Consider the following 17,247-nt stretch of genomic DNA (forward strand, 5'->3'; position numbering starts at 1 on the left):
ATACATTTTGCAGATATGGACCTCATACACCATTCATTTTGTTCATGAGGACATGGCACAGTTTTCTGAATGAATAATACTATTTAAATAAATACAACAACAACAACATGCATTTTAAGGCCATTTTCCCTGCTCGAGCAGGGGTTAGCCTTGTGGTCCCCATGACAATCTTCTCCATTTTGCCCTATTTTCTGCATTTCCCCTTGTTAACCCCCTTGCCCGCATTTCTTCTTCCACCATCTTTAGCCAAGTCTTTCTCGGTCTTCCCCGTCCTCTACTTCCTTCTACATTAATTTCCATCACTCTTCTCAGCCAGTCACTTTCATCCTTCCTCAACACATGGCCAAACCATCTCAACCTGTTCCTCTTCACAGCATCAATCACAGGCTCTATTCCCATCATCTTTCGCAATTCATCATTTGTCTTCCTCTCTCTCAACGATACTCTGCACATCCACCGAACCATTCGCATTTCCACCCTTTCCAGCCTTCGTTGCTGCTCTACGTACATTACCCATGTCTCGGTCCCATAAATAATACTTCTCACACATGCAGCATACACCTTTCCCTTCAGCTTCAACGACACTCCCCTCCTCATCCATCAGCACGCCTCAGTTCCTGAAACTTCTTCCATGCACATCTCGCTCTAGCAACCGTTGCCGAGTCTGATCCACCTTCTCCATTCAGCATGTCTCCGAGGTAGCAAAATGTTTTCACAGCTTCACGCCGTCTCCAAGATCCAACAACATTTCCTCCATCTGCAGCTCCCTCTGTGCACACCTTACATTTGAATGTAGATGCCACACTGGTTAATGACCCTTTCAGACCACTACATTTTTGATGAACCCACTCAGTGCACATTGTACATTGAATGGAGTTCACTCCGACACCCTTCCTGCACACAGCACATGGCCACTTCCCAGTTCTTTACCACTTGCCATCACCTTCGTCTTTCCGATATTCACCTTCAGACCTTTCGTCTCCATAACATTCCTTCCACTTGTTCATCTTTTCCTTCAGTCCATCCATGCTTTCCGCAATCAACACCAGATCATCTGCATACAACAACTCCCATGGTAAACCCTCCGTGGTAAACTATTTAAATAAATGAACAGGATTATAACTAATTAATTGACATGTGTGGGAAAAGCACATGCCCAGCCAAGGAATCAAACCCAGGCTGCACTTCCCAGAGGTCAATGTGCATAAATCTTGGAAATGTTGACAATCCTTTTATTGAGTGTTTACCATATGAGTAATAGTTCATCATTGATCATGTTCTGGAATGGAGGCCCTCACTTTTTCACCCTTATTAGCTTTTTAATTCATTTGCCCTGAAACCACTTGAGTGGTTAACAGGAAACTCAACAAAGGAGCAACTATGTCACTCAAAAGGTCTACCAATGGAGAATTGGATTTGGAGTGGTCGTGTGTGAGAATAACAGTGGAAAATGTGTGGTTGTGTGAGAGAATAACAATGGAGAAGTTAACAAAGTTCCAATGCATAGAATGCAAACTTGTGTGAGGGAAGGTGAGCACCATCAACTGACAAAACTACTCAACTGGAACACGTTACATGTCAAAGGGCCCCTGGTGATGAGGCTGTTATGTATCAATAATAAGGGAGATTGAAAATATTCAAAATTGACACCACAACACTTCCATTACCACAAACTACCCAGTCTTCTCCTTCAGTCCTTCCTTCGGAAGGGAACGCAAGATTTTGTGTCTTGTATCTTCCCGGATATCTTTTCCCGCGCGTCTTGCACTTTGTCCGAAAACTTTTCCCGCGTGTCTTGTACCCTGTCCGAAAACTTTTCCCGCGTGTCTTGTACCCTGTCCGAAAACTTTTCCCGCGTGTCTTGCATTCGCTCCGAGATCTTTTCCCGCGTCTCATCCATCTTTTCCTGGAGGAACTCCTTTACGTTTGGGGATGGAGGGGTCTTCATGTAACCGTAATGGCGAAGAGCTTTCACGGACAGGGACGTCCCTCCCAGCGTCACGACGTATCTTGCTGGCGTCAAGATCTGCCTCGGCCACAGGTAGAGGGAAGATTGTTGGGATCAATGAACGATATACATTTTTAACACCATTATATGTGCAAAAGCCCCTAATCATTGCCTTTTAACAAACATTAGCCAATGTACAAGTAATAGGATGGCATGTTCACATTGCCTTAAACAAAAGACGGTCACATGACGTGTTTCACAACCAATCTGCTTCCACCATAATTATTGGAAAATTCACAAAAGTAGCATTCTGTGTCGATTTCTCTTTATACGAGCTAATGGTTAGATGATGCAACACTTTGCCCAACCACAAACTAATTAAAAAGGTCTCTCATTTACACTTTTTAAATTAAATTGCTGTATTTTAATGTGCAATTCTGGAAATTGTACCACCAGTAACAAGATACCCAAAGCCGAGAGAAATTGTACCTTGTACATGACGTAGGCGCTGACCACGTTTCCACCCTGCGACTCACGCAGGTAGTCTACCACCGAGGTGGGCATTCTCACCTCTTCCAAGATGGGGACTATACTCACCCCCCTAAAGAACACCAGAACATGCAGTGCGTCACACACAGAGGTCCGAAATCAACAAGGTCGATAAATAAAATTGATCTGAAAAAGTTGAGAATTAAAGATCATGCACAATTTCTCTTTACTCTCGCCATGCTCCCCATTTGAAAAAGGTCATTATTAAAACTTTAACCTGTAATCAGAGCACTTTATGATGTCGCGACGTCTACCGATATGCCTCTGCCCACATTATTACATCATTATACATACATGTACTGATTTTGACCTAAATTCATTCAGCTGTTCTCATGTATCACATTTTTAACCGGACATGACCTCTGACCTTTGATGCTGAAGTTCATCTTGTTAATCTTTGCATCATAATGTATACTTGTACCAAATTTGTTCAAACTCCCATCACTGGTTCACAAATTAGTGCAGTAGCAGTATTTCTACCAAATGGGACCTCTGACCTTTGACCTCTTGACCCCATAATCGAATCCATTCATCTTTATATCATTCTACATACTTGTACCAATTTTGACTTGCATCCCTTCAGACGTTCTGAAGTTTTCACGGTAACGAAAACTTATCAAGGACGGACGGACAGAAAACCTGCAAACAATGCCGACGGCGACTTTGTCGGCAGAGACATAAAAAAAAACTAATTGATCAAAGTGTGCAAGTCCTGGATTTTGATTATCTGGAGTTTTATTTTTTAATATATACACCCAAGGCTCTTATTGGACCTTGTAGATAAATCGCATGCACAACAAAAACAACAATGCACTTTAATGAGAGTTTGACAGGATAGTGCACAGGTAGTGCACTCACCTTTGACCTGCTGTGTCTGCGTTTGATTCTCGACCTAAACTGACAAACTAGAAGAAACAGGGTTTCCTTGAACAATTGGCACTATGTACAGTGTACAATGGGCTGGCACTTCGGCATCACATCCGGCTCTCCTGGATTATGTGCAATTTAAACTCAAAATTATTGGAATCTCCCATGATTAGGCCAAAGCACAAGGTCTGTTGCTCTCATCATAGACACGTCAGTGGTCTCTTTATTTTAACCAGCTTTCCTATGGTTTAGCTCCCTCTACTCTTAAACACCATCTGACCCACCTCGGTTCCAAAACACATGGGTCTTTCTTCCAATAACTTTCTGGTTCAACTTCCGCAATCCAGGGTGATCACACACGATCACTCTTTCCTCTCGTTTGTGGAACCACAAAGAGTTTCGGACTGTTCAACTTCTCTCTTCACTCCAACGTTTCAAGCAAGAGATGTGCTGCCATCTTATGTTATCCACTATCTGAAGATCTCGCGAGATCTTGGAGACGGCGGCAGGGATTTTCGAAGCTCCACACGGTCTCCACGTTTTTCGAAGTTAAGTCTGTTCACAATTGTATTTTGTCGAAACTGTATTTATCTTTCGGTGTGTGAAGTTATTGTGTGCAACTTTGGTTGTTTCTCGGTGTTTATCTTTCATAAATTGACCGTCTGTTTGCCGTGTCGCGAGCAAGGCCTTTGCCGCGTCGCGAACGATTTGAAATCGAAGTTAAGTGATTGTTCCCATTTGTATTTTCGTTAAAACTGTATTTATTTATGGTGTTGTACGTATATTGTGTCCCGACGAAGATTTTTTGGTGCAAATCTTTCATACCTGTATTGAAAATCGTGTTAATTCGTGTCGTGTCTTGAGGCCTTGTACAGTGTGCACTGTACAACCTTGAGGCTTTGTTTTTCTCAGCGGTCCGTCGTTTGTGATCCAATAACTTTCGTTCTCTGTATTCCCAGTCTTTTCACCCATAGCCTACCTACTTCCTTGTGTAAATCTCAACTCAAAAAAAAGAAAAAAAAAAAAAAAGAAAAAATTTTCCTTCTGTTCTCATTCGTTTATTCATTCTTATTCGTTCGTTCGTTCTTCGACCACGTGTTTCTCCCCCATTTCCCCAGATAGTTTTCACTCATCAACCTTCAATGTTTACACTTTCCCCTCAAGTTATGTATTCCGTCATATTTTATAACACCTTTTTCTTCTTCTTTAAAAGGCTGCTTTCGACTTGCTCACCAAATCAATTCATCCCAAAAAAAATATCCATCTCCTATAGTGCCTTTTTTCTACATTCCCTAAACTCTCCTGCACTCCATCCTCCATCCAGCGTCCTTAAACGTATTTTTAACTCGAAGGTCACAAGAAACTCATTTTGCAATAAATGTTCGTTTCCCATAAATCGTACACTTTCAAAAATCCAATCTCACCCCTCCCCTCCAAATCTTCCCCATAACCCCTCCCCTCCAAATCTTCCCCATCACCCCTCCCCTCCAAATCTTCCCCATCACCCATCCCTTTCAAATCCCTCCCCTTGTCCCTTCCCTCCCAAACTCCCCCCTCATCCCTCCCCTTCAAATCTCCCCACCCTCATTGCTTCTCAATTTCCCCCCTCTCACTCCCCCTCCTCAAAGCGTCCTCCCCGCTTCTTCCCCCTTCAAACTCTCACCTCCATCTCCCCCAACCGTCTGCCTCGCTCTTCCCCCTCCTCAAATAACACCTCATTGTGGCTCACCCAATCACCATCAAACCTTTTGTCCGCCCCATCCTTCCCTTTCTCCGAGCTATTCTGAAATCTCTGACACACCTTCAACAGCTCTCCCTACCTCTTCCACCTCTTCCACATCTTACCCTACCCCTCCTCCCCCCTGTTCTGTATCTGATGCTCCCCCTTCCTCTTCATTAACGGTATGGACCTCAAACATCCGGGGCCTTCGTTCAAACTTAACTGATCTCTCCATACAGGTTGCTTCTGTCAAACCAGACGTGATCTGCTTAACAGAAACTTTCCTCCTTTATGATGTCTCTGATTCCATAGTATCTCTCCCGGGCTACTCCCTCCTCCGGTATGATAGACCTGAGCCTCGTCCTGGAGGCGGGGTTGCTATCTTTATCAAAAACTCTTCCTCACTCGCCCTGCACTGCACTCTCTCCACCTCACCCCCAGGAATACCTCTGGCTACGGCTTCCCCTTCGCTCCCACCTCTTGTTCATATGTGTGTTGTACCGTCCACCAAACAGTGATGACTCCATCTACATCTTGCTGTCTGATGATATGGACCAACTTCTATCGACTCATCCCAACTCTCTCTTCCTCATATGTGGTGATTTCAACTGTCATCATGCCAGTTGGCTGGGTGTGGGTACCTCTCTCACCAGCCATGGCTCCTCAGCAAAGGACTTCTGCGACTCACTGGGACTGACACAATCTGTCAATTTCCCGACCCGGATCTCAGTCAACGGAACATCTTCTCTTCTGGACTTGGTTATGACTAACTTCCCTGAAAATGTCTGCTGCTCTTCTTCTGCTCCGATCGGATCATCTGATCATGTCCTTGTTAAAGTGGACATCTCTCTGACCATCCTCAGGGAGCCTGCTCAGCGTCGACGAGTCTGGCATTTCACTCAGGCCAACTGGCATGGTCTTCAAGCAGCCATCAATCATCTGGACTGGTCTCCCATCTCTACCACCTCTGACATCAACTCATCCTGGGAATTCTTCCAAAGTAAATTACTCTCTCTCATGCACAGATTTATCCCATCTCGTCTTCAGTTGTCATACCCTTCCTCCCGTCCATGGTACACGGAATCTTGTGGTGAGGCTGTTGCCCAGAAACAACTTGCCTTCGTCTCCTGGAAAGCAAATCCAACGGAAGGAAATCTCATTTCCTTTCACAAAGCCCAAAACAAGTGTGTGTCCACCCTCAGGAGAGCCAGGAAACAATATCTCTCTGTTCTCAAGACCGAACTCTCTTATCTGTCTCCCTCTTCCAAATCCTGGTGGCGTCTGGTCAAATCCGTTTCTGGTGTTTGTTCCCCCTCCATCCCCTCCCTTACCTCAAACGGCTACACAGCTGACTCCGCACGTGAAAAAGCTGAATGCCTCAACTCTGTGTTTGCCTCTAAATCTTGTGTCCCAAACCCATCCCTCTCTGTACCCACCATACCCAGTCGTACCCTGCTGCTCCTGGACTCCGTGTCCTTTCCTCCTGACAAGGTGGAAAAGTTTCTGTCAACCCTCGACTCTGATTCTGCAACTGGACCCGACGGCATCAGCCCACGGGTCCTAAAATCCTGCTCTGCTGCTCTATCTCACCCTCTCTCTGTTCTCTTCACCCTCTCTTTTGCTCAAGGTCAACTGCCATCTGCTTGGAAATCAGCCAACATCACCGCTTTGCACAAAAAAGGTGCAAAAACAGATCCTAGCAACTACAGACCAATCAGCATTCTCCCAATTATCAGCAAAGTCATGGAATCCATCATTGCTTCGGATATGAAATCTTTCCTCTTCTCCAATGGCTTGATCTCTGATCATCAATTTGGTTTCAGACCAGGTCACTCTACTCTGGACATGCTGCTTCTGCTGTCTCAACAATGGATGGAGGTCCTCAATGCCAAACAGGAAATTAGAGCTGTCTCCCTCGACATATCACGTGCCTTCGACACGGTCTGGCACCCCGCTCTGCTCACCAAACTCTCCTCCTTTGGTATCCATGGAAATCTCCACGCATGGCTGGCGGACTTCCTCTCTAGTCGTCGTCAACGTGTGGCCCTGAATGGGTTTCTCTCATCTCCTCTTCCTGTTCAGGCTGGAGTTCCCCAAGGCAGTGTTCTGGGCCCCGTGCTTTTTCTGGTCTTCATCAATGATCTCTCTGACTCTCTCGAAAATCCTCTCTATCTCTTTGCTGATGACTCCACTCTCTGCCGCTCCATTCCTCTTCCCTCAGATCGGCAGTCTGCTGCCTCCTCACTCTCTGAAGACCTGGACAAAATCAGACTGGTCAAACAAGTGGAACATGTCTTTCAATCCTGACAAATCTCACACTCTTACTATGTCTCTCCGAAAAGATCGACTGGACAACCCTCCCATCTACTTTCTCAACAATCCTCTCCAAGAAGTTCTGTTGCTCAAGATTTTGGGTCTCACTATCTGCCATGATCTTTCTTGGGAAAACCACATTTCCAAGCTGGCCTCCAAAGCCAGTCGCCGACTGGGCATCCTCCGTCGTGCGAAGTCCTTCCTCGGCACACCTGAGCTCCTCACCACATTCAAGGCTTTCATCCGCAGCTCAATGGAATACTGTTCTCCCCTATGGGCCGGTGCTCCTGCCTCACACCTAGCTCGGCTTCACGCTGTTGAAACCAAAGCTTTCAGAATTATTGGAATCTCCCGCGATGAAGCTATCACTGAGGGCCTTTCACTCACTCACCGCAGGCAGGTAGGTGGTCTTTCTGTCTTCTACCGACTCCTCTCCGGCCTTGCACCCCCAGCTCTCTCTGTGCTCTGTCCCCCAAATATTCCTACAGGTCGCACAAGATCTGCCAGCAACCCTCTGATGGTTAAACTGCCGAAATCTCGGCTCTCTGCTCACCTTCACTCTTTCATTCCTCTTTTCTCCCGCCTCTGGAACAAACTCCCTCACTCCCTTCAATCCCACTCCTCCCTCCAGGTCTTTAAAACAGCTGTTCACCACCATCTCTTATCTTCCCCCATCCAAAACCTTGATCTTTTCTACCCCCGCTAATTCACCCCAGATCCACCTTGTTTGAAATTCCAACTTCTTTCCTGGAAGTCCTGGCAGTGTCCATATGTTTTATACCTCTCCCACCGCCCCCTTCCCACGCCCCCCCCCCCCAAAGCCCTCGCCCTCTCTCAGATCTCTCGATGTCTCCATGTCTCTCGGTCCCTGCTCTCAAATGTTGTGTTTGTGTCCTTCCCCCTCTCTCCCCATCTTGTCTACAGCTCCCTATGTTATATGTTTTATGTGTCGGTTTGTCTTTCTGTGTGATTAATGTTCGCTCTTTCACGAGCCTCGATCTTGTATACAAAAAAAACAAACAAAAAAACAAACGAACAAAAAAAACAAAACAAAAACAAACAAAACAAATCTATACCCTGATAACCCTGCCTAACCACCCTCTTGGATGTTAATGTTTCCTTCCCTCCTCTCCCATCCTCATTCCCTTGCTTGTGTGTAAATGTGGCCCCACCCTCAGTTTGCAACACCTTTTTACCCTCAATCACCTCGTTTTTCCAAGAGTCAAGCTTTCTGTGCTTTTCAGGCAAGGTGTTGCATCAGCAAGTGTACCATCTGTTGGAGGGGTTAGCCTGCGGTGTTCTATCTGCTCGGATTAGCTGAGGGATGTTAAGAAGCCCACGGTGTCTTTCAAAAAATGTCGGTGAGTCATCACCGTCATCCGGAAACGGCTCTTCCTAAACTGTGGGTAGCAAGTTGTCTGATTTTTGTACATCGCACCTTTCCTATGCCATCCAGGCATTGCAAATCGTCATTGCTGGGCACCGAAGGGGGCTCGGCAGTGACGCACGCTGAAAGGGAGTACTCAGTTTTCACTCTGGTTGTTTATTTGTTGTACACTGCACCTTTCCTATGCCATCTCCAGGCATTGCAAATCGTCATTGCTGGGCACCGAAGGGGGCTCGGCAGTGATGCACGCTGAAAGGGAGTACTCAGTTTTCACCGTTTGTTTTCTTTCTTGTTTTCTTGTTTGTTTGTCCGGACGATATCTCAGCCATCGTTTGAGCTAGGAAGCTGAAATTTTGGCACAGTAGTGAGCAAGTCCTTTGTCAAAAACGGTATTTTTTGTTTTTTGAATGAATGAATGAATGATCGTTTTAAGGCCATTTTCCCCGCTAGAGCGGGGGTTAGCCTTGCGGGCCCCATGACAATCATGGTTCCCTGTTTGAGGCAATGTTTTTATGGCCGGATGCCCTTCCTGACGCCAACCCTTGGTCACACTCTTACGATGCGCAGGGATACGGTGTACCTATTCTAAATTTGGAATAATCAATTAATTGAGGAGTTATTTAATTATTAGCGATTAATTAAGTACTTATTTAATTAATCAAATTTCCTTTCTCTTCTGACCATTAACTCAGGCACCTTTTGAGTTAGGAAGCTGATATTTGGACATGCCAATGACCAGGTGATTTGGCTGCAAAGGCTATTTTTGATTTATTAATTAATCGATTAATTATTCGATTAATGACTACATTTTTTTTTTTAAAGTTAGATTCTGATGAAATGGTGGTGGTTTATGTGTTCTCTGACCGAATTGATTAATAATTTAATTTTTTTATGATATTTATTTATTTTCATTATTAATCATTTATTTTCTCTCATTTGGCCAATATCTCAGGCACCTTTTGAGCTTGGAAGCTAATATTTGGACATGAGTGACCAAGTGATGTGGCTATCAAGGATATTTTTGATTTATTGATTAATCAATTAATCAATTAATCGATTAATTACTAATTTTTTTTTTTTTCCAGTTAGATTCTGATGAAATGGTGGTGGTTTGTGTTTTGTGACCGAATTGATTAATAATTTAATTTTTTAGTGATTATTATTTATTTATTTTCATTACTAATCATTAATTTTCTTTCTCATTTGGCCAATATCTCAAGCACCTTTTGAGCTGGGAAGCTAATATTTGGACATGACAGTGACCAAGTGATGTGGCTATCAAGGATATTTTTGATTTATTGATTAATCATTTAATCGATTAATTATTTAATTTTTTATTAATGACATTTAATTACATTTCTAAAATATACATCTTTGGATGAAGCACTAGTGGTTTAGTTATGCTATTAGCCAATTGATTAAGAAAATATTTTGTGATAATCTTTTATTGATTTTAATTATACAATTAATCAATTATTGTGCACCTCTCTCTCCAAATAGTCTCTGAGCTGCACTGCGGTATTGCCGGGCGCCGGAGGCGCACCGGCAATGCCGCGCTGTAGGATATTTAATTATTTGGCATGGGGGCGGTGTACTTTGAATGTATGTGTACTTGTTTATTTATTTTTTCTCTCCTTAGATATTCCTTGACAGGTTGGTTGCGATTGACTATAGAGTGGATTTGCTCTGTGCAATTCATACACAAAGGTGCCAGTGACAACTTAGCTCTGAGGGAAACACTCCATGGGATGTTTAACATTGCCCAACTAATGTTAGAGGGGATACCTGGTTAAGGGGCCGAGTGGGTGTAAAATTTGAGTAAAATATTTTAAAAATTTTTTTAATGTCAAAATACTGTATGATGTATGTTCTTTCAGAAACATCTGTGCTCATGAATATTCATCAACTTGTTATAACAAAAACTAATCAGAATTTCTTCAAATTTGGTCAGAATGTCAGGTTTGAGGTGTTGAGTGAATTAATGATGGCTTTTAGAGATACCCCTACTTAAAAAAAATTTATGAGGTAAAATGTCACCTTTCTCTGTTTCGACAAAAAAATAAGTGTGCAGCTGAAATAAACCGATTTGAAGAAAAGCCATCATTGAAATATTAGGACATCCCTATAATATGTAAAACTGAGGAAAAAAAGTAGATTGCCTGAGTTAGTTGTATGGGTTACAATTTTGCTGACAAAATGCAAAAATGTAAATTTTTAATTGTGTTGAGGAAAATAAATGTAATTTCCTTATTTGAAGGTGTATTGTCTCAATTCTTCAATTTTTGTATTCTCCAGATTGTCAGCTTTCCAGTGATATATGGTTTGTAAGGGGTAGCTTGTCTGTGAGTGTAGATATGTGCATTTGTTTGATGGCGTGTAAAACCCTGCATTTTATCCCACTTGGCCCCTTAAACGTGCATCCTCCGAAAAGCGGCCATTTTGTGATGGATCGCTCGGGCTGCGAAGCACCAATGCGAGAGTTTATAGTTTGGTCGAGAATCGGACACAAGCTCAGCGTGCATTAAACCAAGCACGGGTAACTTCATTGTTAACGTATAGACAACAAAATAACCAGTTGAGCGACATTTTTTTTTCCGGCGAGCAACATTGGCCTGTGGTAGGTGTATAAGAGTCGAACCGTACTTTGAAGCAGCGTAATAGAAGGTGCTGAACCAGACGGCCGAGGTGAAACAATGTACCCAGGCCATTACAATACCGTATTGCTTGAACGTCTTGCGAAATCGCTGGAATATGCTCAGCGATGAATCTTCCAAAGGGTCTTTTTCCTCAACTTGGTCACTTTGGACTTCGCTTTTCCCAGAATCTCTCGCGTCCTGTGCCATGCCACAGACCAAAGTCATGTTCCAAGAACCGCCCATGAGGATTCGTTCGGTCGCGTGCCGGTGCGGCCGCAAAGGTAGGACGAGGGTAGTACGGCGGCTCAGCTGGGTAGAAACGGTCACCGGTGCTAGGAGCATCCGGGTGGCTCTGAGGAACCACATGGTTGGAGTTCAGCAAACGTCACTTTCCACTCTTTCTTGGTCCGTTTCCTTTTGATAAGTTCTGCATCACAGTTACAATATATGTAGTTAGAAAAACAATTCGTACAATAAAGTGTTTATACTTTGTAATGTAAACGAGCACATTTCAGTACAGGAACACAAATAACACTTTACACAATCCCTGCCCACAACAAAAACAAAAAACCGTTTATTTGCCATTTGAAGATGTTTTGATGACCATGAACCCGTGTCGAGGTGCTCCATGTATTGATTGATTAGCCCACCCTCTGCACAGCAGGAGACATGGTTTTGCAATCGTGTGTGTGTGTGTGTGTGTGTGTGTGTGTGTGTGTGTGTGTGTGTGTGTGTGTGTCTGGGCCATAACTTTTTAACCATTTGAGTTTTGTCAAATTTTCACCATAGCTCAATTATTAGGGAGAAGACAAATTAATAATTTTGTCAAAAGGCCAAAAAGTTAGTCACCTAAATTCATCACTTTTCATCCAAATGACCTGAAATTGAAATTTACCATTTGAGTTTTGTCAAATTTTCAACAAAGCTTTGTTATGAGAATATAGAGAAGGTAAATTAATAATTTGCTCAAAAGGTCAAATGTCAGCATCACCTAAAATCACCAATTTTCAACCGAATGACCTGAAATTTCAAGAACCTGCATAGTGGGTAACATAATTGAGTCACCAATCAAAAGCTAGAAGCCGACTTTTTTTTTTAGATCTAAAGCTCAAAGGTCAAGGCTGCATAAAATAAAAATTTTTTTTTTTTTACTTTATTTTGAGCAATCGGAAGAAGAAGAAGACGTCTGCATACAAACTGACACGGACGGGCATTGCATTTTCAGATGCTTTCTAGTTTGTGTTTCCTCTGTGAAATTGCAATGCAATGCATACCAAACGATGTAAAACACACACCATTGGCCGGGTTACCAACATGTTATATTTGTGTGGATGTTCATGGTTCATGTTGAAAGACTACAATGTCTACGACAGTCACGCAAGCTTTGGAAATAATATTTGAACACGAGCCCATTGTTAGCAAAACTGCGAGTCATACCCCCGTTTATGGTGTTCTGCCCGAAAGCAAATGGACCGTTGCCAAAGCGCCTGACGGAAAGGATTACCTCTGCCTTTCCAAGGAAGTTTGGGTAGGAATTTGTAATTTGTTCAGGGTGCCGATGATAGCTCGACTACTGGCAAAGGACACCATGGGATCTTTAACATCCACCAACTAACATTAACAGACGGGACGCCCAGTTTAACATCCATCTGAGGAACGGATAAACACATTGATGCCTCACCGTACCTGTGAAAAACTAGAATGGCAGTTTATAGCTGGGTCAGGATTCAAACCGAGGCTAGATAGCTCAGAAGGGAGTGCGTACCTTTACAGTCTATGCTATCCTGCCAGCCCTCCAAACATATGGGGAGAGTGGGGAGGAGAAAGGGTGGTAGGCTCGGAGAACTGAGGCTTCGGTGTGTCAGTCAATATACCCTGTAGCAATCAAGGATGGACAAGCACTTGACTTCCATAAAAATGAACATAATTTTCTCCGAAACCGCTCATCGAAAACCATTTCAACTTGGTATATGTCAGACGCCCCATGGGATATATAGTGACAATGATGACATCGGAGAAGTGGTATTCCAGTCATAATTGGTCGAATTGAAATTCTTTATCTGAAAAATCTGAAACTTCATATATCTGATCCAAGACCCGATGTGAGTAAATAATTCAATTTAGGACGTGCATAACCCATACCAAGAAACTATGTGACATAATGGGTGCATGGCTAATATGGGTATTTGGCCCATAAAAGGAGCGTGTTCACTGAATGATATTTTTTATTCAGAATGAACACGTGGCGAGACCATGCGCTCGCCCGAATGCCGTTCTATTTTTCTTTTAATAGAGGTAAATGTTCAAGGGACCAAATAGGAGAAAGACAGCCCAAAGCACAAGCAGTGAAACAGAAACGAGGAGACTGACAAAGCACAAAAAGAGGACAAGTAGGGAAAGATTATGTAAACGGACAGCAAGGTCAATAAGCAAGGCACAGTGGGAAACGGTCCGGAACAAGAGAGGATCATGGGTAGATGTTGAGACGTGATGTTAGTACCTCGCAGTGGATCGCCACCTTTAACGGCTGGGGGGAAAAGCAAGCTTGGCTCGAGTCAGGGAATAAATTCTGTAGATGGGATAAAATTGGGTATGAAAGAATACAGGTGATATTTAGGAAGGGAACAAGGTAAAGGTTTGGCAAAGGGACATAAAACCTGGACGGACCTTGGATATTAATAGCGGCAAAGGAGGTAAGACGTGATTCGAGGATTCGAGGACATATGTAAGAGGATGATGAAACAATCAACATTCAATGGCAGAGAACAGTCCCTGCACTTCATCTTCCTGCCAAGATAAATGTTACTGCCAGAGCATTCCAATTCAATGTTCCTTGGGATAAAACAGGTGTCCACAGAAATAGAGCGGTATTCCATGGCACTGCAGACGAACGTCTTCATACAAAGAGCCAAGGACGTGTTCAAGGAGGAACTGAGCTCTGAGAACCTGGCACTCCAATTTGGAGATGCAATATGTCCTTGGCAAATCATTGCATTGTAAAGCCAAGGAGCTGCCAGGACAATACCTCCATTAGACTGCTGGAGGATGTCCACAGAAGAGAATTGAAGAACAAACCATGTAATCCTTATGTAGAGACTGAATTAGACAATGGGACGTTCCAGAATTACAGTTCATATTCCAGGTGGACAGATTTTTTATTCTCTAGATCAGCAGCAAAGGAAGCAGCTGTCACCTGCCTGTGTAACAGCGGTATGAAGAAGAATCCAATAATGGGGTATATAACAATTGCAGAGATATCAATGATAGGAAATTAAAACATGAGAAGACCCAGGAACTTGCTCCGAGGAAAACAAACGTCCAATGGAAAAAAGAACACGAAAGACCACCCCGAGGAATGGACTGTTTGAATGTAACAAGTAGATACACCAACCAGTCCGTGAGGGTTCTCTGCATCCCAAAGCATCCACCAACTAGTCCACGAGGGGTTCTCTGCATCCCAGAGAAAACCAGTCTACGAGGGGTGCTCTGTATCCCGGAAAGGGTCCACAAACCAGTCTACGAGGGGTGCTCTGCATCCCGGAAAGGGTCCACAAACCAGTCTGCGAGGGTTCTCTGCATCCCAGAGAGGGTCCACAAACCAGTCTGCGAGGGTTCCCTGCATCTCAGAGAGGGCCCACAAACCAGTCCGTGAGGGTTCTCTGCATCTCAGAGAGGGCCCACAAACCAGTCCACGAGGGGTTCTCAAAGGAGTTCACGAGGTTCTCCAACCAGTTCGAGGGGTTCTCAAACCAGTTCACGAGAGGTTCTCTGGATCCCAGAGAGGGTCCACCAACCAGTCCACGAGGGGTTCTCTGCATTCCAGAGAGGATCCACCAATCAGTCCATGAAGGTTCTCTGTAACCCAGTAACAGGTGGTCTACTGAGCAGAGATGGTGCCAGGATGGATAGCATGCAAAATACCCAAACAATGCATTGATTTCCTTTGGGATTCCCAATGCAGCTATTGCTGAGAGCAACAGGGGCACATCCATGGTCTGTGATCATGAAGGACAGAGACCAAACTGGTGGTCCCTGATCAAATAGTGGATATACTGGAGAACACACAAGTAGTAACGTCTGCAGAAGTTCGACAGATTTACTTTAATACACTTGTGGAAGAGCTGGAACCAATGACTGCAATAACCAACAGCCGCTAAATCAAGATGACAACCACAGTGAGCAATCAACCTTTAGGGACTCCACATAGCAACACACACCTATCTAGCAAATCCGTAACTAAGCATAAAGGTGTGCTGGTTGCATCATTACTGGAGATTACAGCACACATTTACAATTCGGTCAGTGCACCGGCACACAATGGCTTACTCTTTGCGAGATACCATGGGAAGCTAATGCGAGATGGGACAGCTGGTTTCACGTCATCGAGAAACAGTGTACTGGGTGATGCAGCACCCCACCCTCAAAGCACGAGGACGAGAGCTCATAGTCAGGGCGGGAATTGAACCCAGCCAAACTAGACAGTTCAAATGCAGGACTGTGCAGTACCGAGCGCACGGCATTACGTTCCCTCCTAAAAAGAAGGCAAGATCATGTGACTGTAAGTGCAAGATGTAGCACTAGCACTAGCAGGCGAGAAGATTACGTGAACCAGGTCGGTCCCGTCAAACGAACTCAACAACTATTTTCCACAGAGATCGGTCTAAAGTAAAACAAGTCTCAAGAGTAAAGAGCACGCAACGAATCGACCCCACCTGATCGAACTCACGAAACACCAAATTAATCCTCAAGGACACTCATCCAATCGACAAAATAGAGCACGCATGTGAACAAACGGAAGTGGGAACACCAAATATTTTAAACGTTCAGATTCAACGGCTTTTCCGATGTCAAGTAATAGATCTACAATATTGTCTGATTAAATGCAATTACACGATGTATAATTAAAGGAGACTATAAAAATTAGGAGATAACACGTGGTGCATTGAGCACTGTCCTTAACAATACCGTCATGGGAGCCATCAACTGTACATGATATAAAGATTCGCCAAGTTTCAGGGAATTTTGACGGCAAGGCACAGGTTATGACATGAAAAATAGGGATTATGTGACAGCTATCGAGGAATGTATTGGTGACGTCACTCATCACATGCAACATTGTGAAAAATTGACGAAACGCCGTGAAGCTCGAACTTGTTCTGCAACTTATACCTGCACAGTCGACTCTTCTGTTTTTTTAAGGTTTAAATTTTTTTTGCTTTTTCGTTTCTTTCGGAGCATGACCGGGAGATTGGTCAGTTGAAAGAAAAAGTGAGATTGGAGAATGAAAAAAAAAGCAAGGATAGAGAAGGAAACATGGAGGTGTAGCGACCCGTGGGTCCCGCAAGCAAGACCAGCATCAGAATCTCCTTACTCCAGCCGGTGACGTCACCGGCGGGGATCCCCGGCGCCAGAGTGGCTGGTCACGTGACCGCCAAAGCGTGCCGCGCGTGCGGGTATAATGAGCTACACCTGTGGATCACGTGACCACCGAAGCACGCCTCGCTTGAGAGGCGTGGCTTTCGGTTTCGGTTTGGGTTTTTGGTTGTGCTTTATAAGGCAGCCCTAAAGCGCGGCGTTAGGCTGCTGGGCCATAGAAGTTCACGGTTCACGGTTCACGGTCACGTGAACAATCGGACCCTGGGCTATAGGATTTCACGCTTGGCTGTTCACGTGTTGCGCGCCAGTTCTGCTTTGGCCGAGTAACCGTCAACATGGACTCTTCGGATGAAGAAGATTGCCTCATTCTGCTTCTACTAAGACGGAGGAAGAGAAAAAGGCACAGAATTTGGAGCCGAGAGCACTTCCTTCTGAGAGAAACCCGTGGTGA

At 44.1% G+C, this 17,247-nt stretch overlaps 1 protein-coding gene across 1 annotated transcript; it reads right to left on the minus strand.

Moving 5' to 3' along the window:
* Window positions 1–1,216: 1,216 nt before the first annotated feature.
* Window positions 1,217–16,243, minus strand: MIMS1 (mitochondrial inner membrane scaffold 1). Its single transcript, XM_068127000.2, has 4 exons — window positions 16,133–16,243; window positions 11,428–11,847; window positions 2,438–2,549; window positions 1,217–2,026 (listed from the first exon to the last, which is right to left on the minus strand). Exons 2-4 carry the CDS (start codon window positions 11,784–11,786, stop codon window positions 1,691–1,693), a joined length of 807 nt encoding a protein of 268 aa, XP_067983101.2. The 5' UTR covers window positions 11,787–11,847; window positions 16,133–16,243; the 3' UTR covers window positions 1,217–1,690.
* Between the last annotated feature and the right edge of the window lie 1,004 nt (window positions 16,244–17,247).

Source organism: Myxine glutinosa, chromosome 10 (assembly GCF_964187855.1).
Source record: "Myxine glutinosa chromosome 10, kmMyxGlut1.1, whole genome shotgun sequence".
Taxonomy (NCBI): Eukaryota; Metazoa; Chordata; class Myxini; order Myxiniformes; family Myxinidae; genus Myxine; species Myxine glutinosa.